The sequence below is a fragment of the Venturia canescens genome, chromosome 4 (assembly GCF_019457755.1).
Source record: "Venturia canescens isolate UGA chromosome 4, ASM1945775v1, whole genome shotgun sequence".
NCBI classification, from domain to species: domain Eukaryota; kingdom Metazoa; phylum Arthropoda; class Insecta; order Hymenoptera; family Ichneumonidae; genus Venturia; species Venturia canescens.
In genome coordinates this window covers 22,896,817-22,911,928 of record NC_057424.1, presented here as the reverse complement: position 1 = coordinate 22,911,928, position 15,112 = coordinate 22,896,817, and the positions used below count along the sequence as shown (strand labels likewise).

General features: G+C 40.5%; 2 protein-coding genes across 2 annotated transcripts; both read right to left on the bottom strand.

Annotated features, from left to right (window-relative positions):
* Nucleotides 1-692: 692 nt before the first annotated feature.
* Nucleotides 693-5,745, bottom strand: LOC122409457 (CLIP domain-containing serine protease 2-like). The gene is made up of 3 exons (XM_043417039.1): nucleotides 5,550-5,745; nucleotides 3,297-3,683; nucleotides 693-1,973 (listed from the first exon to the last, which is right to left on the bottom strand). The coding sequence occupies exons 1-3, from the start codon at nucleotides 5,620-5,622 to the stop codon at nucleotides 1,258-1,260; spliced, it is 1,176 nt and encodes a 391-aa protein (XP_043272974.1). The 5' UTR covers nucleotides 5,623-5,745; the 3' UTR covers nucleotides 693-1,257.
* Nucleotides 5,746-8,861: 3,116 nt separating this feature from the next.
* On the bottom strand, nucleotides 8,862-15,071 carry LOC122409572 (CLIP domain-containing serine protease 2-like). The gene is made up of 3 exons (XM_043417243.1): nucleotides 14,824-15,071; nucleotides 10,007-10,384; nucleotides 8,862-9,896 (listed from the first exon to the last, which is right to left on the bottom strand). The coding sequence occupies exons 1-3, from the start codon at nucleotides 14,894-14,896 to the stop codon at nucleotides 9,184-9,186; spliced, it is 1,164 nt and encodes a 387-aa protein (XP_043273178.1). The 5' UTR covers nucleotides 14,897-15,071; the 3' UTR covers nucleotides 8,862-9,183.
* Between the last annotated feature and the right edge of the window lie 41 nt (nucleotides 15,072-15,112).

Here is a 15,112-nt window from a genome sequence, read left to right as displayed (position 1 = left end):
AGTAATTACGCATTAAAGCAGATTTCTTATGCCCGGAATGTATACCTATATATATGGAAACGCTATGCTTATACACGTAAACTTTAGTGATCAATTACTCGATAACTGTGTAGAAGAAAAATCTTAAAAAATTTGTATTGTCAAATTTGGCACTAAAGAATATGTTCACCAAATTTTATAAAATTCTAAACTTTTTGAAATTTTTTATGTTTTTAGCATGGTTTAGCATGGCAACATTGTATCGCCTGTACCGAAACTCCTTAAGGAGGGTGGCTAGGGACGATACAATGTTGCCATGCTAAACCATGTAAAATACATTAAAAATTTCAAAATGATAAGAATTTAATAAAATTTGGTGAACATATTCTTTAGAGTTAAATTTGACAATACAAATTTTTTAAGATTTTTCTTCCGTACAGGTATCGAGTAATTGATCACTAAAGTTCACGTGTATAAGCATAGCGTTATACATTCCGGGCATAAGAAATCTGCTTTAATGCGTAATTACTCGATAACTAAGCAGAAGAAAATTTTGAAAAAAATTGTGTCTTCGCACTCGATGTTGATATCACCAAATTTGATCAATTTCTTATCAATTTGACGAACGTAGCCACCCTCCTTAACGCGCTTACACTCGAATGTTTGTTGAAAGATGCGCGATCGGGGCACCACAACTTGTGTAGAAAAAAAAATCGAGGCAAAGTACAAATATATTCTGTCCGTGAGAGATTACAATACTGTAATAAAATTTTCCAAATTATGTATTAATTTCTCGTGAGCCTTCGTTGCTAACTACGATAACTTCGGTCACAACCTCGTCGGCCCAGCGGACACGTGCTCCCAGCAAGATAAATTTCGTATAACTGTGATTATTGTTTCGAATGATCGAATCCCAATGCCACGAAACCACGTGACGTTGAAGGCCAATAAATTGAAGGAAAAAAATATTTGTAATTTTCCAAATTTCGGCAAACGGATCGTGGAGCAAAAAATAGTAGAATCGGACAAGTTTCTTCGTCGCTCGTTCCGTTGGACCGTGCTTGAGCGTAAAATTCGATTCCATCGTTTTACGTTGCATTGCTCCGGCGTGAACTTTCTAATCAACCGATGATACGAGCTCGAGTCTCCGTGACCCGATGCTCCAAGAAACGATGACGATGGATCGCGTTATAGAAATATATTTTCGAAATATCTTAGTTCGTTGAAAATATAATGAAAGCGGCGAGGACGCTTACTTTTCGTTTTTCGAGGTAAATTTCAAGACCTCACTTTAGCGAGGATCCAGGGAAGGTAGTCAGCAACTTTGACGTAAACACCGGGCCAATGTCGCGTCCCACAAGGCTCTGGTCCGAACGAGATGATTCCGACGACCGTCCATTTCCTCTTTCCGTCCGGTGCTCTCTCGAGCGACATGAGAGGACCGCCGGAATCACCGCGACAAGAATCCTTCCGAGTCTCACCGCCGACGCACAATTGCTCCTCTCGCAAATGAATCCCAACTTCTTTGTACTTTTGCGAGCACGCCGATTTGTTGGCCAGCGACATGGAGAGCTTCAATTTCACGTTGGATTGTGTTCTACTTTCAGTTTTTCCCCAACCCGCGATCCACAATTTTCGAGCCAGATTCCCACTCGACGGCAAGCAAATTGGCTTTACGTAGTCCGTGAACCGCACGTGCTGCGCCAACCTCAGCAACGCCACGTCGTGCTGCCTGTCAACGCTCTTCGGTACGTACGACTCGTGCACAATTTTTTCTTCGACAGCCACGCTCACCGGAGCCTCCGAACAAACTTCGCTCCCGTCGTTGTCATCCGACACGCAATCGAGGTCTCTCGAAATGTCATACTCACCGAGACGCACGTTACTCAGGGACCAGGATTTCGGTAAAGCTTCGCTGTCCGCGCAGTGAGCGGCGGTCAGTACGTAGCGCGAAGACACGACTACGCCCCCGCAGCCCGTTCGTTTACCCCGCGCTAAAAAGGGCAAAGTTATGTACGAGCTTAAGGTAGATTGACGGCTAGGTGTGGCTTGTGAAAATTAAGGTTCGGCGGCCCCTTGCTGTGCGAACGTTATTCGTTGTGAAATATCTTCCAAAAATCTTTCAAATTATCGTTAATGATCGGTAAAAAATACTTGGTTACGATATTTTAGTAAAATTTCATAATTCCTCGTGATTTGGGAATTTTTATATTTTTTCTTTGTGTTAGCCCCGCTGGAATTCCCCGCAGAAGCTTTTGAAGCTCTCACACTCAAAATCTCATACGATTTTAATTAGAATAATTTTTTTTCACAAAAATTAGACGGTAGATGATGCTTTTTTTAAGTTTTTTCTTCGGAAGATACTCAACAGTGTGTTTTTTCAAATCAAAATCGTATAAGAACCGTTCTCGAGTTATTTTCGATACACATTTTTTGTTTGACGATTGCCGAACTTTTGGAATATCCGAAAAACTATACGGTAGAAGTACCTTTACTTTTTCAAATCGATTCGTTACAATTTTCTGCGCGACATAATATTTTTTTCAAAATTTTCGTAAGAAATCGGGTTTTGCCGGTTAACAACCTTAAAATCGATAGGGTATTTTGGAGCATGTAAGAAAATATGTAAAAATGCATGTTTGTGATAGATTTCGTAAAAAGTTAACGAGAAACGTCAATATTCAGTCATGAAAATGCAATGTAAATTTTATCACTCAATTTTTAAAATCCTCTTTTTTCATCTGTCATTCAAATTTGTCTGAAACGCCATCCGCCATATCGGATTCCAACGTGACGTCACTCCGATAGTAAACGACCTAGAGATTTTTATCGCGCGCTCTGTTTTATTTTGAAATTTTACAAGTTATCATCTGCACGTTTGTGGACTTTTATCGTTTATTTTATTAAAATCTCATCATGGAAGAGGGTTTTGTGAAAGCAGAAAGTTCAAATCTGCCAATGGCAAATACGTTGAGGGTAGCGACGAATCCACAATTTTCGTGGCGTTCTCACACTTGTATTATTGCATTCAGGCACGAGACACCAATGATATTCGTTAAAACTAATTATTTTCACAAATCTCGTTGCTTGGTCTTTCGCAATCGTATTGTTTACCAACGGAGTGGCCTCACAAACCAAAAGAACGCGGCGTTTCCTCGCGAAAATTGAAAATTATAAATAAAAAATAGTTTTTAAGACACTTTTCGGTCTTACAAAATTGAAAAAAAAATTCTGCGCGCACTTCGGTAGCATTTCCAGCCAGAACTTCAACGAATCTTTGCTTATAATATATTTTTGAAGCGGGAGAGCGTACTCACGGGAATCATATTCGAGGAGAGCCATCCAAGGGAACTCGTCCAAATCGGTGATTTCTCCACCAACGATTCTCTTGGACACGTCGCTACCGCAGTCACTCGGTAGAATAGAATTATTGCGGGAAGACAAAACTGCTGGATTTTCTTCTACGCTTCTTCCATTTCGAAGGAGGTCGCTATCGATCGGGCAACAAACTTTAACACCGTTGAGGTCACCGGTGCTCGGAAGGCATTGCGAGGCTACCAAAAAGCGGGCCGATCCTTTGGACAAGGGACGAGCCTTTTGAAGATCCCGAAGCGATTGGCATCGAGCAAGCAATACACAAATTCCTTGTAACCCACTCGGAGTAGTGCAATCGCTGACGGATCGACGGCTCCAATTCTCGTTCTCTAGAAAGACCAAAATATTTTCGTACAACCCTGAATTGTAAAAAATTGATGATAGTTAAGGCACTACTGGATTTATCGGCCCAGCCGATTTGTATCTGATCGGAATTTCCGTACTTCGTGACGCAATAAAAATCTGAAAAAGTTCAGCAACATTTGCCGAAAGTTATGAACTACAACTATCGATAATAATATTGCCCAAAAGTTATTAATAAATTGTTTAAATACATAATTTTTTTAACAATTTTACAGTAAACCCTTGTTTTTTTTTACGAATCGAATGTGCGCATTTTTCTGAATGCTTATGATTTTTTTCAGAATTTTCGTGGATTTTTGAAATTCTCTTGTTCAAATTTTTTAAGTGGCTCTATGTGTACATTTTTGATGCAGTAACATTGAGACTTTTCAAAACTCATGGTAAATATGTCTTCTAAAACATCCAAAGTTCAAATTTTAAAGAATTTTTTTCAAAATTTTTTCAAGAAATTTGAAAAATGCACGAAAATTCTAAAAAAATTTATGAGCATTCGGAAAAATACACACATTTGATTCGTAAAAAAAACAATAGGTCACCGCAAAATTATTGCATAATTAATTGTTTAAACAATTTGTTATTAACTTTTGGGCAATATTATTATTGATAATAATATCCAGATTGAATGGAGTGTGGGCAAAAAAAATCCATCGGCATAGTTATAATACTAGAAATTAAGGTATCACTTTCACGAACCCGAATATTTAAAATAACTGATTTAAAATAAGAGTTAAGTACAAGTAAAGTAAAGATTGGTGAAATTTCAGGTCAGGTTATCGGACATTTAGTGAAGAGTTAAAACTTAAAAAATCTTTAAATTTATACATTAATTCATGTACTGCAGAATAACTCTACATTCCTGATACAAACTGTCTCGCAGATAGAAGAAAATATAAGGAATCCATAGCGACGCGATAAAAATACAGAAATTAACGATGCAAGTTGGAAAAATGGCAAAAGCACGATCTTGTTCGCGACATAAATTTTTCCAAAGCTCGAGCACCGTACTATTTTTCCACAATTAATATTATTGTGAATTCTCCCATGGGGTGCGGTGTTAAAAACTCAAAATTGTAAATAAAGTCATTCAAAATTTTGCCCCGCAAGAGGCCCGCTCGGTTAGTCGATAGATCTCTTAGAGTAAAGTTCGTTGAATAAAATATATTATATAATTGCTCTGCTCAAGCTTTGCGTCATTTATTTCGAAACGTGCTTCCATGAAGCAACGATAATAAACGAATATCGTCGTGGATATTACGGAAGTATGTGACCACGTCGTTTGGAGTGGGCCCGGAAAAACTTTTCCAGAAAACGAAAAAAAAGGAATGCTTTCAAAATTATTTAAAAAATGTTCCAAAATAAAAGAGTTTCGGGGAAAAAATGAAAATAGAAAAAAAGGAGGAATTTTGAAGTTCCAATTGTTGCATCGAATTGGAATTGCAGTGAAATAATGAAAAATTTTCACCACCTTTTGAAGGATACCTAACTGTAGAAATTTTTCGAAAATTCCACAATAATTAGTTGGTCCGAGTTTCTCGAGCTTCCCAAAAGCAGGCCATTCCCTTATCACGTACCCCGCTCGGCCCCGATTTTTCCTACGTTCATTCAATGTCACGAATCAATGAAGAGAGGGAAAAAGCTAGAAATGTTGAAATGATTCTCTCCGGCATGTAATCCAAACACTCGCGCGATTATTAAGCATTTATCACACATTGTGAAATCGTAGTTACACGAACTTGCTGAAAGATGAAAAAGACGTTGCCCGAAAGATTGCTATAGACGGAGGAGATAACTCGTACCGATTATTTTTTCGGTCATAAGTTCAAAATACTCACGCGCTCGTGCTGCAGCGACCGTCACAACGGTTAGTGCGATAAAAAAAGCTCGGGGTATCGCGAACTTTGCCATAATGCGATTAATTCTTGATTCAGTCCATAAGCGAATTATCTCCGGCGCAGAAAAACCCACGGAGGGAATAATCGAGAAGAGAGAAGTTTAATCCCTGCGATACTGTCGTCGAGGGGACCGTCGAAAAACTGAGTATTCTTACGACGATCCGGTACAGTAATATAGCCAGTAATCTTAATCGGGCTCAAATCCCCTTCGAGGCTTCCCCTTCTTGATCCATCGTGCTTGAAAATCATCATTCGGAACTAATTGCATTTCGTTCATCGATGTTCCATCGATCAATTATAATTTTGAATCTCTCGCTAGGTTGACTCTCCGAAACCAACGCAGTGGAGCAGGACAAAGCGAATTGCTTGCAAATTCTCACAGATTCGAGCTTTTCCTTATTAATTCGATTTTTTAAGCTAATAATTAAGTTTTTTTGGTATCTCTACGAGCACGCGGAGAGACTTTTATACGAATATTTCGGATGAATTTGCTAGAAAAAATTAAAAAAATTGCTCTTTTGTAGCAGCGCTTTTCTATATCGCCATTCTATTACATTTCACCAAAGTGCATAGTAATTTTGATGCCGAAAGCAGTTCTCTCAAATTTTACTATGTGTACGACAGGCAAAATTTAGGTCTGCGACATTCTTACATCGAACATCGATGCATCGATATCCGAATGTCACTCGTGTCTTTGCATGGCGAAATTTAAAAAATTGGTGAATTGAACTGGACAAATTGCTTGAAATTTTACCATGTGCAAATGGTTAATTTTCATGTTTATACTCGCAACGCCTCGTATAATTGGCGGGCGCATGAATTTTGCTATGTTATTGAGCAAAATTCAATGCTGTAAATGGGAAAATACGAGACTATGCAATTATTCGTATAGCACAGAGAAACGACTGCTGTGTTATCTCCTAAATTTTCAACAAATCATTTCATTATTTACTATGTTTTTTATCAGAATTCCTTCGGTGTTGATTTTTGATATAGTACAGCGCGTTATTTACTATGAACCGTGGTAATGGTTCCCCAAAATTTTGCATTATTTGACACACTCTGTAGCGATTATTATTATAACATCGATGCGGTCCGACGTTACTATAAAAACATAGTAATTTTTGGTATAAAAGTCTCTCCGTGAGGAAATAGTCGAACTTTTTGGACGGAGGATCGAGCGTGGTGACGAAAAATTTCCAAAAAATCTGCTTGGAAGAGGCGTTTCAGCCTGGTTCGTGGGACCGCTGAACTGGAGCGTTGGCGATGAAAAATGTGAAACGAGCAAGTTTCAGGCGTTTCGGACGAACGACCCTCGGGCCACGAGTCATTCTCAACCTCGAACTTCCTCGCGATCCTTTGTACAAACACCGAGCCAACCCGGACCGAATGAGAGGACCGCCCGAGTCACCTTTTGACAAGTGTGTCTCTGCCGCTTTGACCCCCGATTTATCGACTGAGGAAGCTCGACTTTCAATTCCGTGTTGGATGAGCCGCCCCGACCCGCGATCACGGTCTTTGGGCCAAGTTGGGAATTGTGGTGGACGTTTCTGCCACGAGTCATGAACGATTATTTCTGCGATAGGGATCGTCACCGCGGAGCAGAGTAGCGCAAAACTCGCTCCCGCGAAAAGCGATTTTTTATTTATTTGCCATTTCGCTGCTCATTCACTGATTATCCGCGATTCGATTCCGGATGAAGAATCTCAGTTATTTAAAAAACCCGATGAAGAGAGCAATCGATGTGAATCCGTTTCTTGACCTCGTTGTGACGCGGCGCAAACCTCACGAAAATGCAGAGTATTTGTCCAATCGTATTCGCAGTCAAAGTCAACGTGTCTCCTGCTCCCCCTCCGGCTTGTATTTCTCTCGAAAACCGTTAAAAAGTATCTCCCGCATTTGTCTTAATTGTACGTACACTTTTGCAACCTTTCGAAATTAATTGTCCCTGTTTTTTTATCCTTAAAAGAGAAATGCTGCGGACACGATACCACGAATTTCTGGCGAACGTCGTCGCTACTTCGTTGAGATTAGTTTTCCGTGAGTTACGATGCTGGCATCTCCGTTCTTCTTTGGATATCAAGCATTTTTGTATCCAATGATAAAAGACTTACGTCGACACCGCAAACCCGCGGGGGAGGATTCGATATCGAATTTTGTAAAGCCCCCCCCCCCTCGAACGAGCGATCGAAGAATCCTTTTAAATCTGTTGGCACACGGAGGCCGAATATTCTCATCGGAAATTTCGAACGTCATCAGAAGCCAGTACAATGACGGATATTTGCGCAAAAAAGTGCTCACGCATATGGACCGTTACGGGTCCACTGATAAATGGGTTTTACCTACGTACAGAACTGAAAAACAAGCTGCCAGTATAAATAACAAAAATTTGAGAGTCGCCGTTGAAAAACTTGATTGGCCGAACATTATTAATGAATTTTTCAAATCATAACAAGAAACATAACTTCGGGTTGAAAAAGTTCATCGAGATTTCCAGCGAAGAACGTTTTCATGAGTTTTTTTTGAAACAATCGCCCAAAGCTCCTACTGTCAACCTGACGTCGAAAAAGAAATGGTTTTGCAGAACTTTCAATTAGACTCGAGGAGTGGCCTCGATTCGTGTCCATCCATGGTTCTTTCGATTTTTTACCTGCGAGAGAAAAAAGTCATGGGAATTGCAATTTGCACCTGGACTTTTAAAAACTTTTCATTTCACCCACGAACGTATGGAATTGATGTTGCAACGAGACTTTTGAGGAGTGAAAATTTCTTAGTGATCGATCACGATCATTAAAACAATGGAAAAATGAAGTTTTGTTATTGTAAAGTGACCGAATTGAAGAAATGGATTTTGAAGTTCTAGACCCTTGAAATTTTCGCGTGTGCAGTGTGCTGTCTCCGAGTTAAACACGATTGAACGAGAGTAAAATAGTTTTGGATCAAACTGCAGATTCATCCTCTCCGAAAGCGTCGCAGTTTGCTGTTGAATCAACAATTTTTTTCTCAGCGTACTCTCACGTGTATTTCCACCGAACACTGCCGAACCGCAGACCGTCGTCTCGTCCCAAAGACTCTGACTCTCGCTCGAGGCCTCGCCAAAGAGTTTGAATTCGTTACAAAAGAAGGGACAAAAAGTAGTAGAAAAATTGGAGGAGAGAAAGAGAGAGAAGGTGGGTGGCTGAAAGGAGAATAAAAGATGGGAACAAAGGCACGAATGCAGTGTGTATAAATGTAAATGTATAAATATAGACATATTCGTACATTCGTATATTTCCAGATCGTATCCTTACTCGTACAAACGAGGAAAAAAAGGGTTTTTCAACAGAACGTTTGCTTGACGTTTTGCTGTCGCGTTGAGAAATGTTCATTCGAGCCAGCGACGAATGAAAGGTTCGAGTCAACCGGATTTTCGGTCGGTTAACCATTTCCACTTTCTTCCCCCGCGATGATTGTCGAAGCATCGAAAATTCGAAGCATGAATTCCCGACGAGGTATTGCTTGAAAACGAGGCGAATAAGGCTCGGAATTTCCGGTGTTTGACGGTGGTGCGAAGAAGGGAAGAAGGACTCGAGTCTCAGGCTCGAACGTTGGAGAGTATCCAAGGAACGTAGTCGACGATTTTGGTGTAAACACCCGGCCAATTCTGCATGCCGCAGGGCGTCGGTCCGAACGAGACGATTCCAACAACGGTCCATTTCCTGCTGCCGCCGGGTGTTCTGTCGAAGGACATGAGAGGGCCGCCGGAGTCGCCGCGACAGGAGTCCTTGCCCCTTTGACCGCCGGCGCACAGCTGGCTGCGGCCCAAGTTAACTCCGGCGTTTCTGTACCTTTCGGCGCACGCGGACGGGTCGGCCGGGCTGATGCCGAGCTTCAGCTTGACGCTGGACTCGCTCTTGGTCTCGGTTTTCCCCCATCCGGCGACCCACAACTTTTGGGCCAGGTCGCTGCCCGCCGGCAAGCAAATTGGCTGGATGTAACTCGTGAACTGAACGTTCTCAGCCAACCTGAGCAGGGCCACGTCGTTCTGCTGGTCCCGAGCGTTCGGTCGGTACGACTCGTGAACTATCGCCTCTGCGATGCGGACCGTCACCGTCGGCTCGGCGCAGACCTCGCTTCCGTCTCCGTCCGGCACGCAGTCACGATCCGTCGAAGTGTCGTACTCGCCGAGCCGTACGGCGTTCAGGGACCATGATTTCGGCAGGCCCGCGCCCTTTATGCAGTGAGCCGCGGTCAAGACGTAACGGGATGTTATGAGAACACCTCCGCAGGCCGTCGTTTTCCCGTTTGCTGAAATATAAACGATCGTTCACTCTCCGGATTCGTCGTGGATTCAAACGCAATCGCGAGCGGCTTCGCGCTTTCCGCTGCCTATTTAAATGCCTTAAAATGATACGTACGTTTGTCGTATTCGAGTAAAACCATCCAGGGGAACTCGGTCAAATCGGTGACTTCTCCGCCGACGATTCTCTGCGACAAATCGCTGCCGCAGTCCGCTGGCAAATTAGGATTATCGAGCGAATTTGTGTTACCGTTTCCTTCATTGCCCGTGCTCCTCGAATCGTCCTCGGTTATTAAGCAACAAACTTTAGGGTCGCGGCTATTGGTGCTGACGCCGCACTGCGACTCTCTCAGAAATCGAATCGATTCCCCGCTCAGGGGACGAGTCGTTAGGATATTCAACAGCGGCTCACACTGCCGAATCGCTACGCATCTTCCAGGCAACCCGCTCGGAGTATTGCAATCGCTATTGGACTGAGTGCCGAAGTTGCCGTTCTCTGTGAAAATCGATATAAAAAAACAACGAATTTAGCACGAGCGACTCTCCATTTCGGTACCACGGAAACGATAAATTCTTTTTTTTTCTCCTTCGTACAAAACCTGCTCCTACGGAGCTCGACATTTTGAGATGTACGCTTGAATTTAAGGCAGTTCGGCCGCTCCATGACTAGTCGAGTAAGCGACTGCTTTACGTTGATTTAATTCAAGTCTAAATTATTAATAAAATTAATAAACACTTACATTGAGCATATTTTTATCACGATTATGTAATAAAATGCTTTACAGACGTTATAAAAGACGAAATTTATACTTCGAGTTGACTAGTTAATGACTGAGTGTGACACTTCGAATGCACATAACATAGGGAACATTTTTATTGTGGGAAAGAAAGTTTACGTCGGAAAAAGCGAAACTACTAGACGAATCGAAGCGCGGGAGTCAGTCGCGAAAAAGAAATTTGATGAAATTTCCGCGATTTCCGAATTTGCCCGAAGTTCAATCAGCTGTTACCAGCAGTCCAACGTGGTCACTGACATCCGCTTTCGACGCGTCAAAAACTCAAGTTTTTTCATGCTTTCTTTCTTAAAAGCCCCGTAAGGTAATGTTTTCTTTTGCAGAAACGGAATCTGTGATGAATTTTCTTGACGATCGAAACTTTTCTGAAGCTCGAACACCGTACAACTTTTTCACCATTGATAATTATTGTGAGCTCTCCCGTAAGGTACCGTGTTAAAGACTCTGAATTGCGAATTAAATAATTGAACATTTTGCCCCATAAGAGGCCCCGGAATTGTGCGCATCGTTAACAGGGGACGTTAAACTTTCATTTACCACAAAAAAAGTTTACCTTCGCCGTACTTAATCGAACGGCCGAACTTTTTTGCTTTTTCGATGATCAAAGAAACGATTAAAATTTATTCTCCCATCTGTAACTTATTTGCTGAGATTCATAAATTTTTAATAGAACGATAATTTTCGTAGTAACATCGTCAAGCAAAATGTGACAAGAGCCATTCTCTGTTTGTATGTTTGTGTCGTCGTTATTACTCGTCGACCTCAAACAAGTGTTTTTCTTTTTCCATTCCCAAGTTATTTTCACCGGTAACAAGGCTTTCTCGAGACAGCATTGATATCTAAAAACATAATATTTCCTTATTCTCGTTTTCGGCTCTTTAAAGTTGGGAGGATCTTATTTCATTGGAATTAAATTATCGCGCGGCAAGTGTGCTTGCCATAAGGGCTTGCTTAAAAAATGCGCTGTGGATTTTTAGCGTATTTCTAAATTGCAATCTTCAATTTGGAGTTTTTTCGATTTCCATTAGATTCGCGTGAACTTCCTTAATTGTGTTGCGACACGAAAATGCGTGTGCGATCGTTTTTATTTAATATCATAAATAAAGAAAGTCGAGACGCGTTTTAATGATTTGGGGAGCAAAACATTTGTCTCGTAACGTTATCCGAGTTGATGCATCAAAGATTCAATACCCGTAGCCCACGTGACAAGTGAAAACACCTTGAGAATCATTTTTCATCCAAAGTCAATAATCATCGCATATTTTTCAATCGTACTCGTTGCCATGCTTTTTTATATATACACGCTCGTAAATCACTTCTTGTTTGATCGATCGCGATGCAACGTAAACAAAGAGCAAGAAGAAAAATACAATGATGATTGATTGTGCGAAGAGGGGACGGAAACTTTTGAGATCCGTGCTCTTTGCCGGGAATCCTTCGAATCGTATGAAAGCTCGATTCGGCGCGGCGCAGCGTGTCTGCCAAGTGCGCAATGACTCATTCGAGCGGCGCATGCCCAAGTAGATCGCTCGGGAAACCCAAAAATGAACGCGTCACCGGTCCATGGCCTCGCGCTTGATTCATTTTTTTGGGGAATTTTATTGTTCATATTCTTTATGGCGATTCATCATTTTTTAAGTTAACTCAAGTTTCTCGGAATTTCACGATTATCGTCACGTTTTTTCCGTTCATACGACGCGTAAGTCAGTCGTTTTTGCTCTAAATATGATCACGACGAGATTAAAGCCCTTTTATTTTAATCGGTCAAACTGTCGCGAAGAATCTCAATTTCGAAAATTTCAAGTCGACTGATTCGTACTCTTAAACGAACAAAATAGTTTTGGATTAAGCTGCAGATTCACTCTCCCCGAAAACATTGCAGTTAAATGAAGAAAACTCTTCCAATAATATCAATCGTTGTTTAATCGACTATTTTTTTTTCTCAGCGTACGTTAAGGTAACTGCTGTACTGCGTGCTAGTCAAACGAGTGCTTAATTTTCAAGACGCTTTTAGAGCAAGTTTAATGTACCGATTAAACGTATTTTTAGTGAATTTCTATTGCAGCACATCTTATTGACATGTAAAAATATAAAAAACGATCATTTTGCAAAACCATGAAGTGATGAATGCAAGTCTTCGCGACGACCCATTTTCACTGGTATTTTTCAAAGAATTATCTGCATTTTTCGACCGATTTTGTTGCACCACGTCTCATTTTGTTCCTCAACTGATTTTCTACAAATCCAACGTGTAATTTTTCTTCAACGTTATCGTTTCACTTCAACGTCATCGAATTGTTCAGTAAGAAACTTTTTCATCAATAATTTCTGGAGGAATAAATTTTTTTTAATCTGCGTGGTGAATTTGCTTTTATCGCAGTTGATAGTTTTGTACAACTATTTAAAAAAAAATTTCCAACCTAATAAAATGTGCCTTAATGCGTGTCTACTAATAATACGTTTAATCAGTGCGTTAAACTCCGTTTAAAAGCGTTTTGAAAATTCAGCACTCATTTGACTAGCCTGCAGTGCAGTAATTACCTTAAAAATCGGTGTGACAGTAACCATTGATTCTTTTCCGTATTTAACGAGGCTCAGGCCACCTTAATGGTGAAGAAATTTCGCTAAAATTTAACTACGATTTTAAATGTAAGTTTCTCGTGATATTTTGAATTTTTTTTACCCCCTGCACATCGAATGTTACGACGATAAGTTAGGGCAGTAAAAAGCAACTAAACTTTCTACCAGTCCCACAAACAGCTACCGGAAGTATCGTTTGTCCGGTTTTTCATCAAAGTTCCCGAGTTTCCTTTTCAGTCTTTTTTAACGCCGATCCGCCGAGTCGCATTTCATTCGAATACACTAAATTTATATTTTTGAGTTGGGTGGGGTTCAATATGTCGAATAACTGAATTGTAGAACGGTCGATATTTCGAAATTTTAAAAGTTGTGATATCAGTTTGGAGAAAAATAAGTAATTCGAAATTCTTATTCTCGATCGACTATTCAGCAGATTGCGTGTTTAATTAAAAATTCCTTCTTTCAATTCGTATTTACCCGAAAATATATATTTCAATAGTTTTCATTTCGAATGCAATTTTAACAGACCATCCGAATGTCAAAAGTTCATATTTTCGAATTCAAAATGGAGAGTAATTGTTTTATAGACAGACCAGAATATAGAGTAGGAAAAAATCGAAAGTGAATTTTTCGAGCCTATAAAACTTAGATATGCAGAATAGCGATAGCTCGAAAAGGCGAAAGTCAAAATGGCGATGTTTAAAATTGGAGATCACCGGTCTGAATAAGCGAGTGAGTGAGGCGCGTGTATTTGGAGATCCGCTGCATTTCTTTATTTTGATCGATCGACTTTCTAACGTTTCGCTATTTTGACTGTTCGACTTTTTGGTGTTTCATTATTTCAACCTCAGTAATATTTGGTCTTTCGTTATTATATTTTCAAAATTGTGAATTTTCACAGTATCGCTGACCGTAGTAATTTATGAATCGAAAGAGTGATAGTCGAATTTTTGAAAAATCGATATTTTAGTCATCGTCCTATGGGCGATTGTTACATTCTATTTTCGATGTAAACGTGCTTCGAACCTTTCAGTTTCTGCTTTATTTATTTTAGGCATTCAAAGCTCTAGTCGAATCTGTCTGTCTTCATATTATCATTCGAAGTTTATAAACTCGAGATTTTAGCTGTTCGAAATTTTAGTCATTCCAACATTTGATCCCCACCCTTTTGAGTTTGTGATTTCGTCACACTCGTTCCCGGGCTATCGAACAAAAATTGATTTCCCAAACGAGGAGCGCCAATGGCTTTTTCGGTTGTTTGATTCGATGCAAATTACACCGTTCAAAAAACTTTGTGAGGACGATAAAAAATTATTAAAAATACGAATATTTCGACGAATAGCGAGTTTGAATTCGAGTCAAAGCAGACAGTGTTTGAGCCCAGACTCGATGTCAAATAGCTACTGCGTTTGTTAGCCCAACTTCAAAGTGATACGAGGAAAAGAACGTGTGAGAAACGACGCGGACGAGTTTTTGCCTCGTCCACAAAATTATTTGTACTTCGAATTTATATATTCGAAAAAATGTCAATTTATTTAGTAACGTTTTTGTAAGAACTCACGTGCTTCGACTGCGGCGATTAAAACGAGAACGAGGAGAGCAAAGGAGCCTCGTTGAAGCGCGCACCTTGCCATGGTGCGATTTATTCGGAAATCAAATTAATCCGGAATAATAAGCTGTCGCGCGATCACGCCTTCTTGTCCCACGGAAGGAACGCGATCTTGTTACAACTCTTGTCTACGTTCTCGTTATCGAGACGAGGCAGAGCCCGCAAGAATTGAGGATCTACTGATGATGAGGGAGTGTGGCAAGTGCCAAGAGAGTCGTAACCGAAGCCAGGGTCAACTGGT

Excerpts from the sequence above, each read along its gene's own strand:
- LOC122409457 (XM_043417039.1), bottom strand. The coding sequence starts at position 5,622 with ATGGCAAAGTTCGCGATACCCCGAGCTTTTTTTATCGCACTAACCGTT. Across the intron at positions 3,684-5,549 it reads GGTCGCTGCAGCACGAGCGC|AGAACGAGAATTGGAGCCGT; the intron begins GTGAGTATTTTG and ends TGGTCTTTCTAG. Across the intron at positions 1,974-3,296 it reads TCTCCTCGAATATGATTCCC|CGCGGGGTAAACGAACGGGC; the intron begins GTGAGTACGCTC and ends TGCCCTTTTTAG.
- LOC122409572 (XM_043417243.1), bottom strand. The coding sequence starts at position 14,896 with ATGGCAAGGTGCGCGCTTCAACGAGGCTCCTTTGCTCTCCTCGTTCTC. Across the intron at positions 10,385-14,823 it reads AATCGCCGCAGTCGAAGCAC|AGAACGGCAACTTCGGCACT; the intron begins GTGAGTTCTTAC and ends CGATTTTCACAG. Across the intron at positions 9,897-10,006 it reads TTTACTCGAATACGACAAAC|CAAACGGGAAAACGACGGCC; the intron begins GTACGTATCATT and ends TTTATATTTCAG.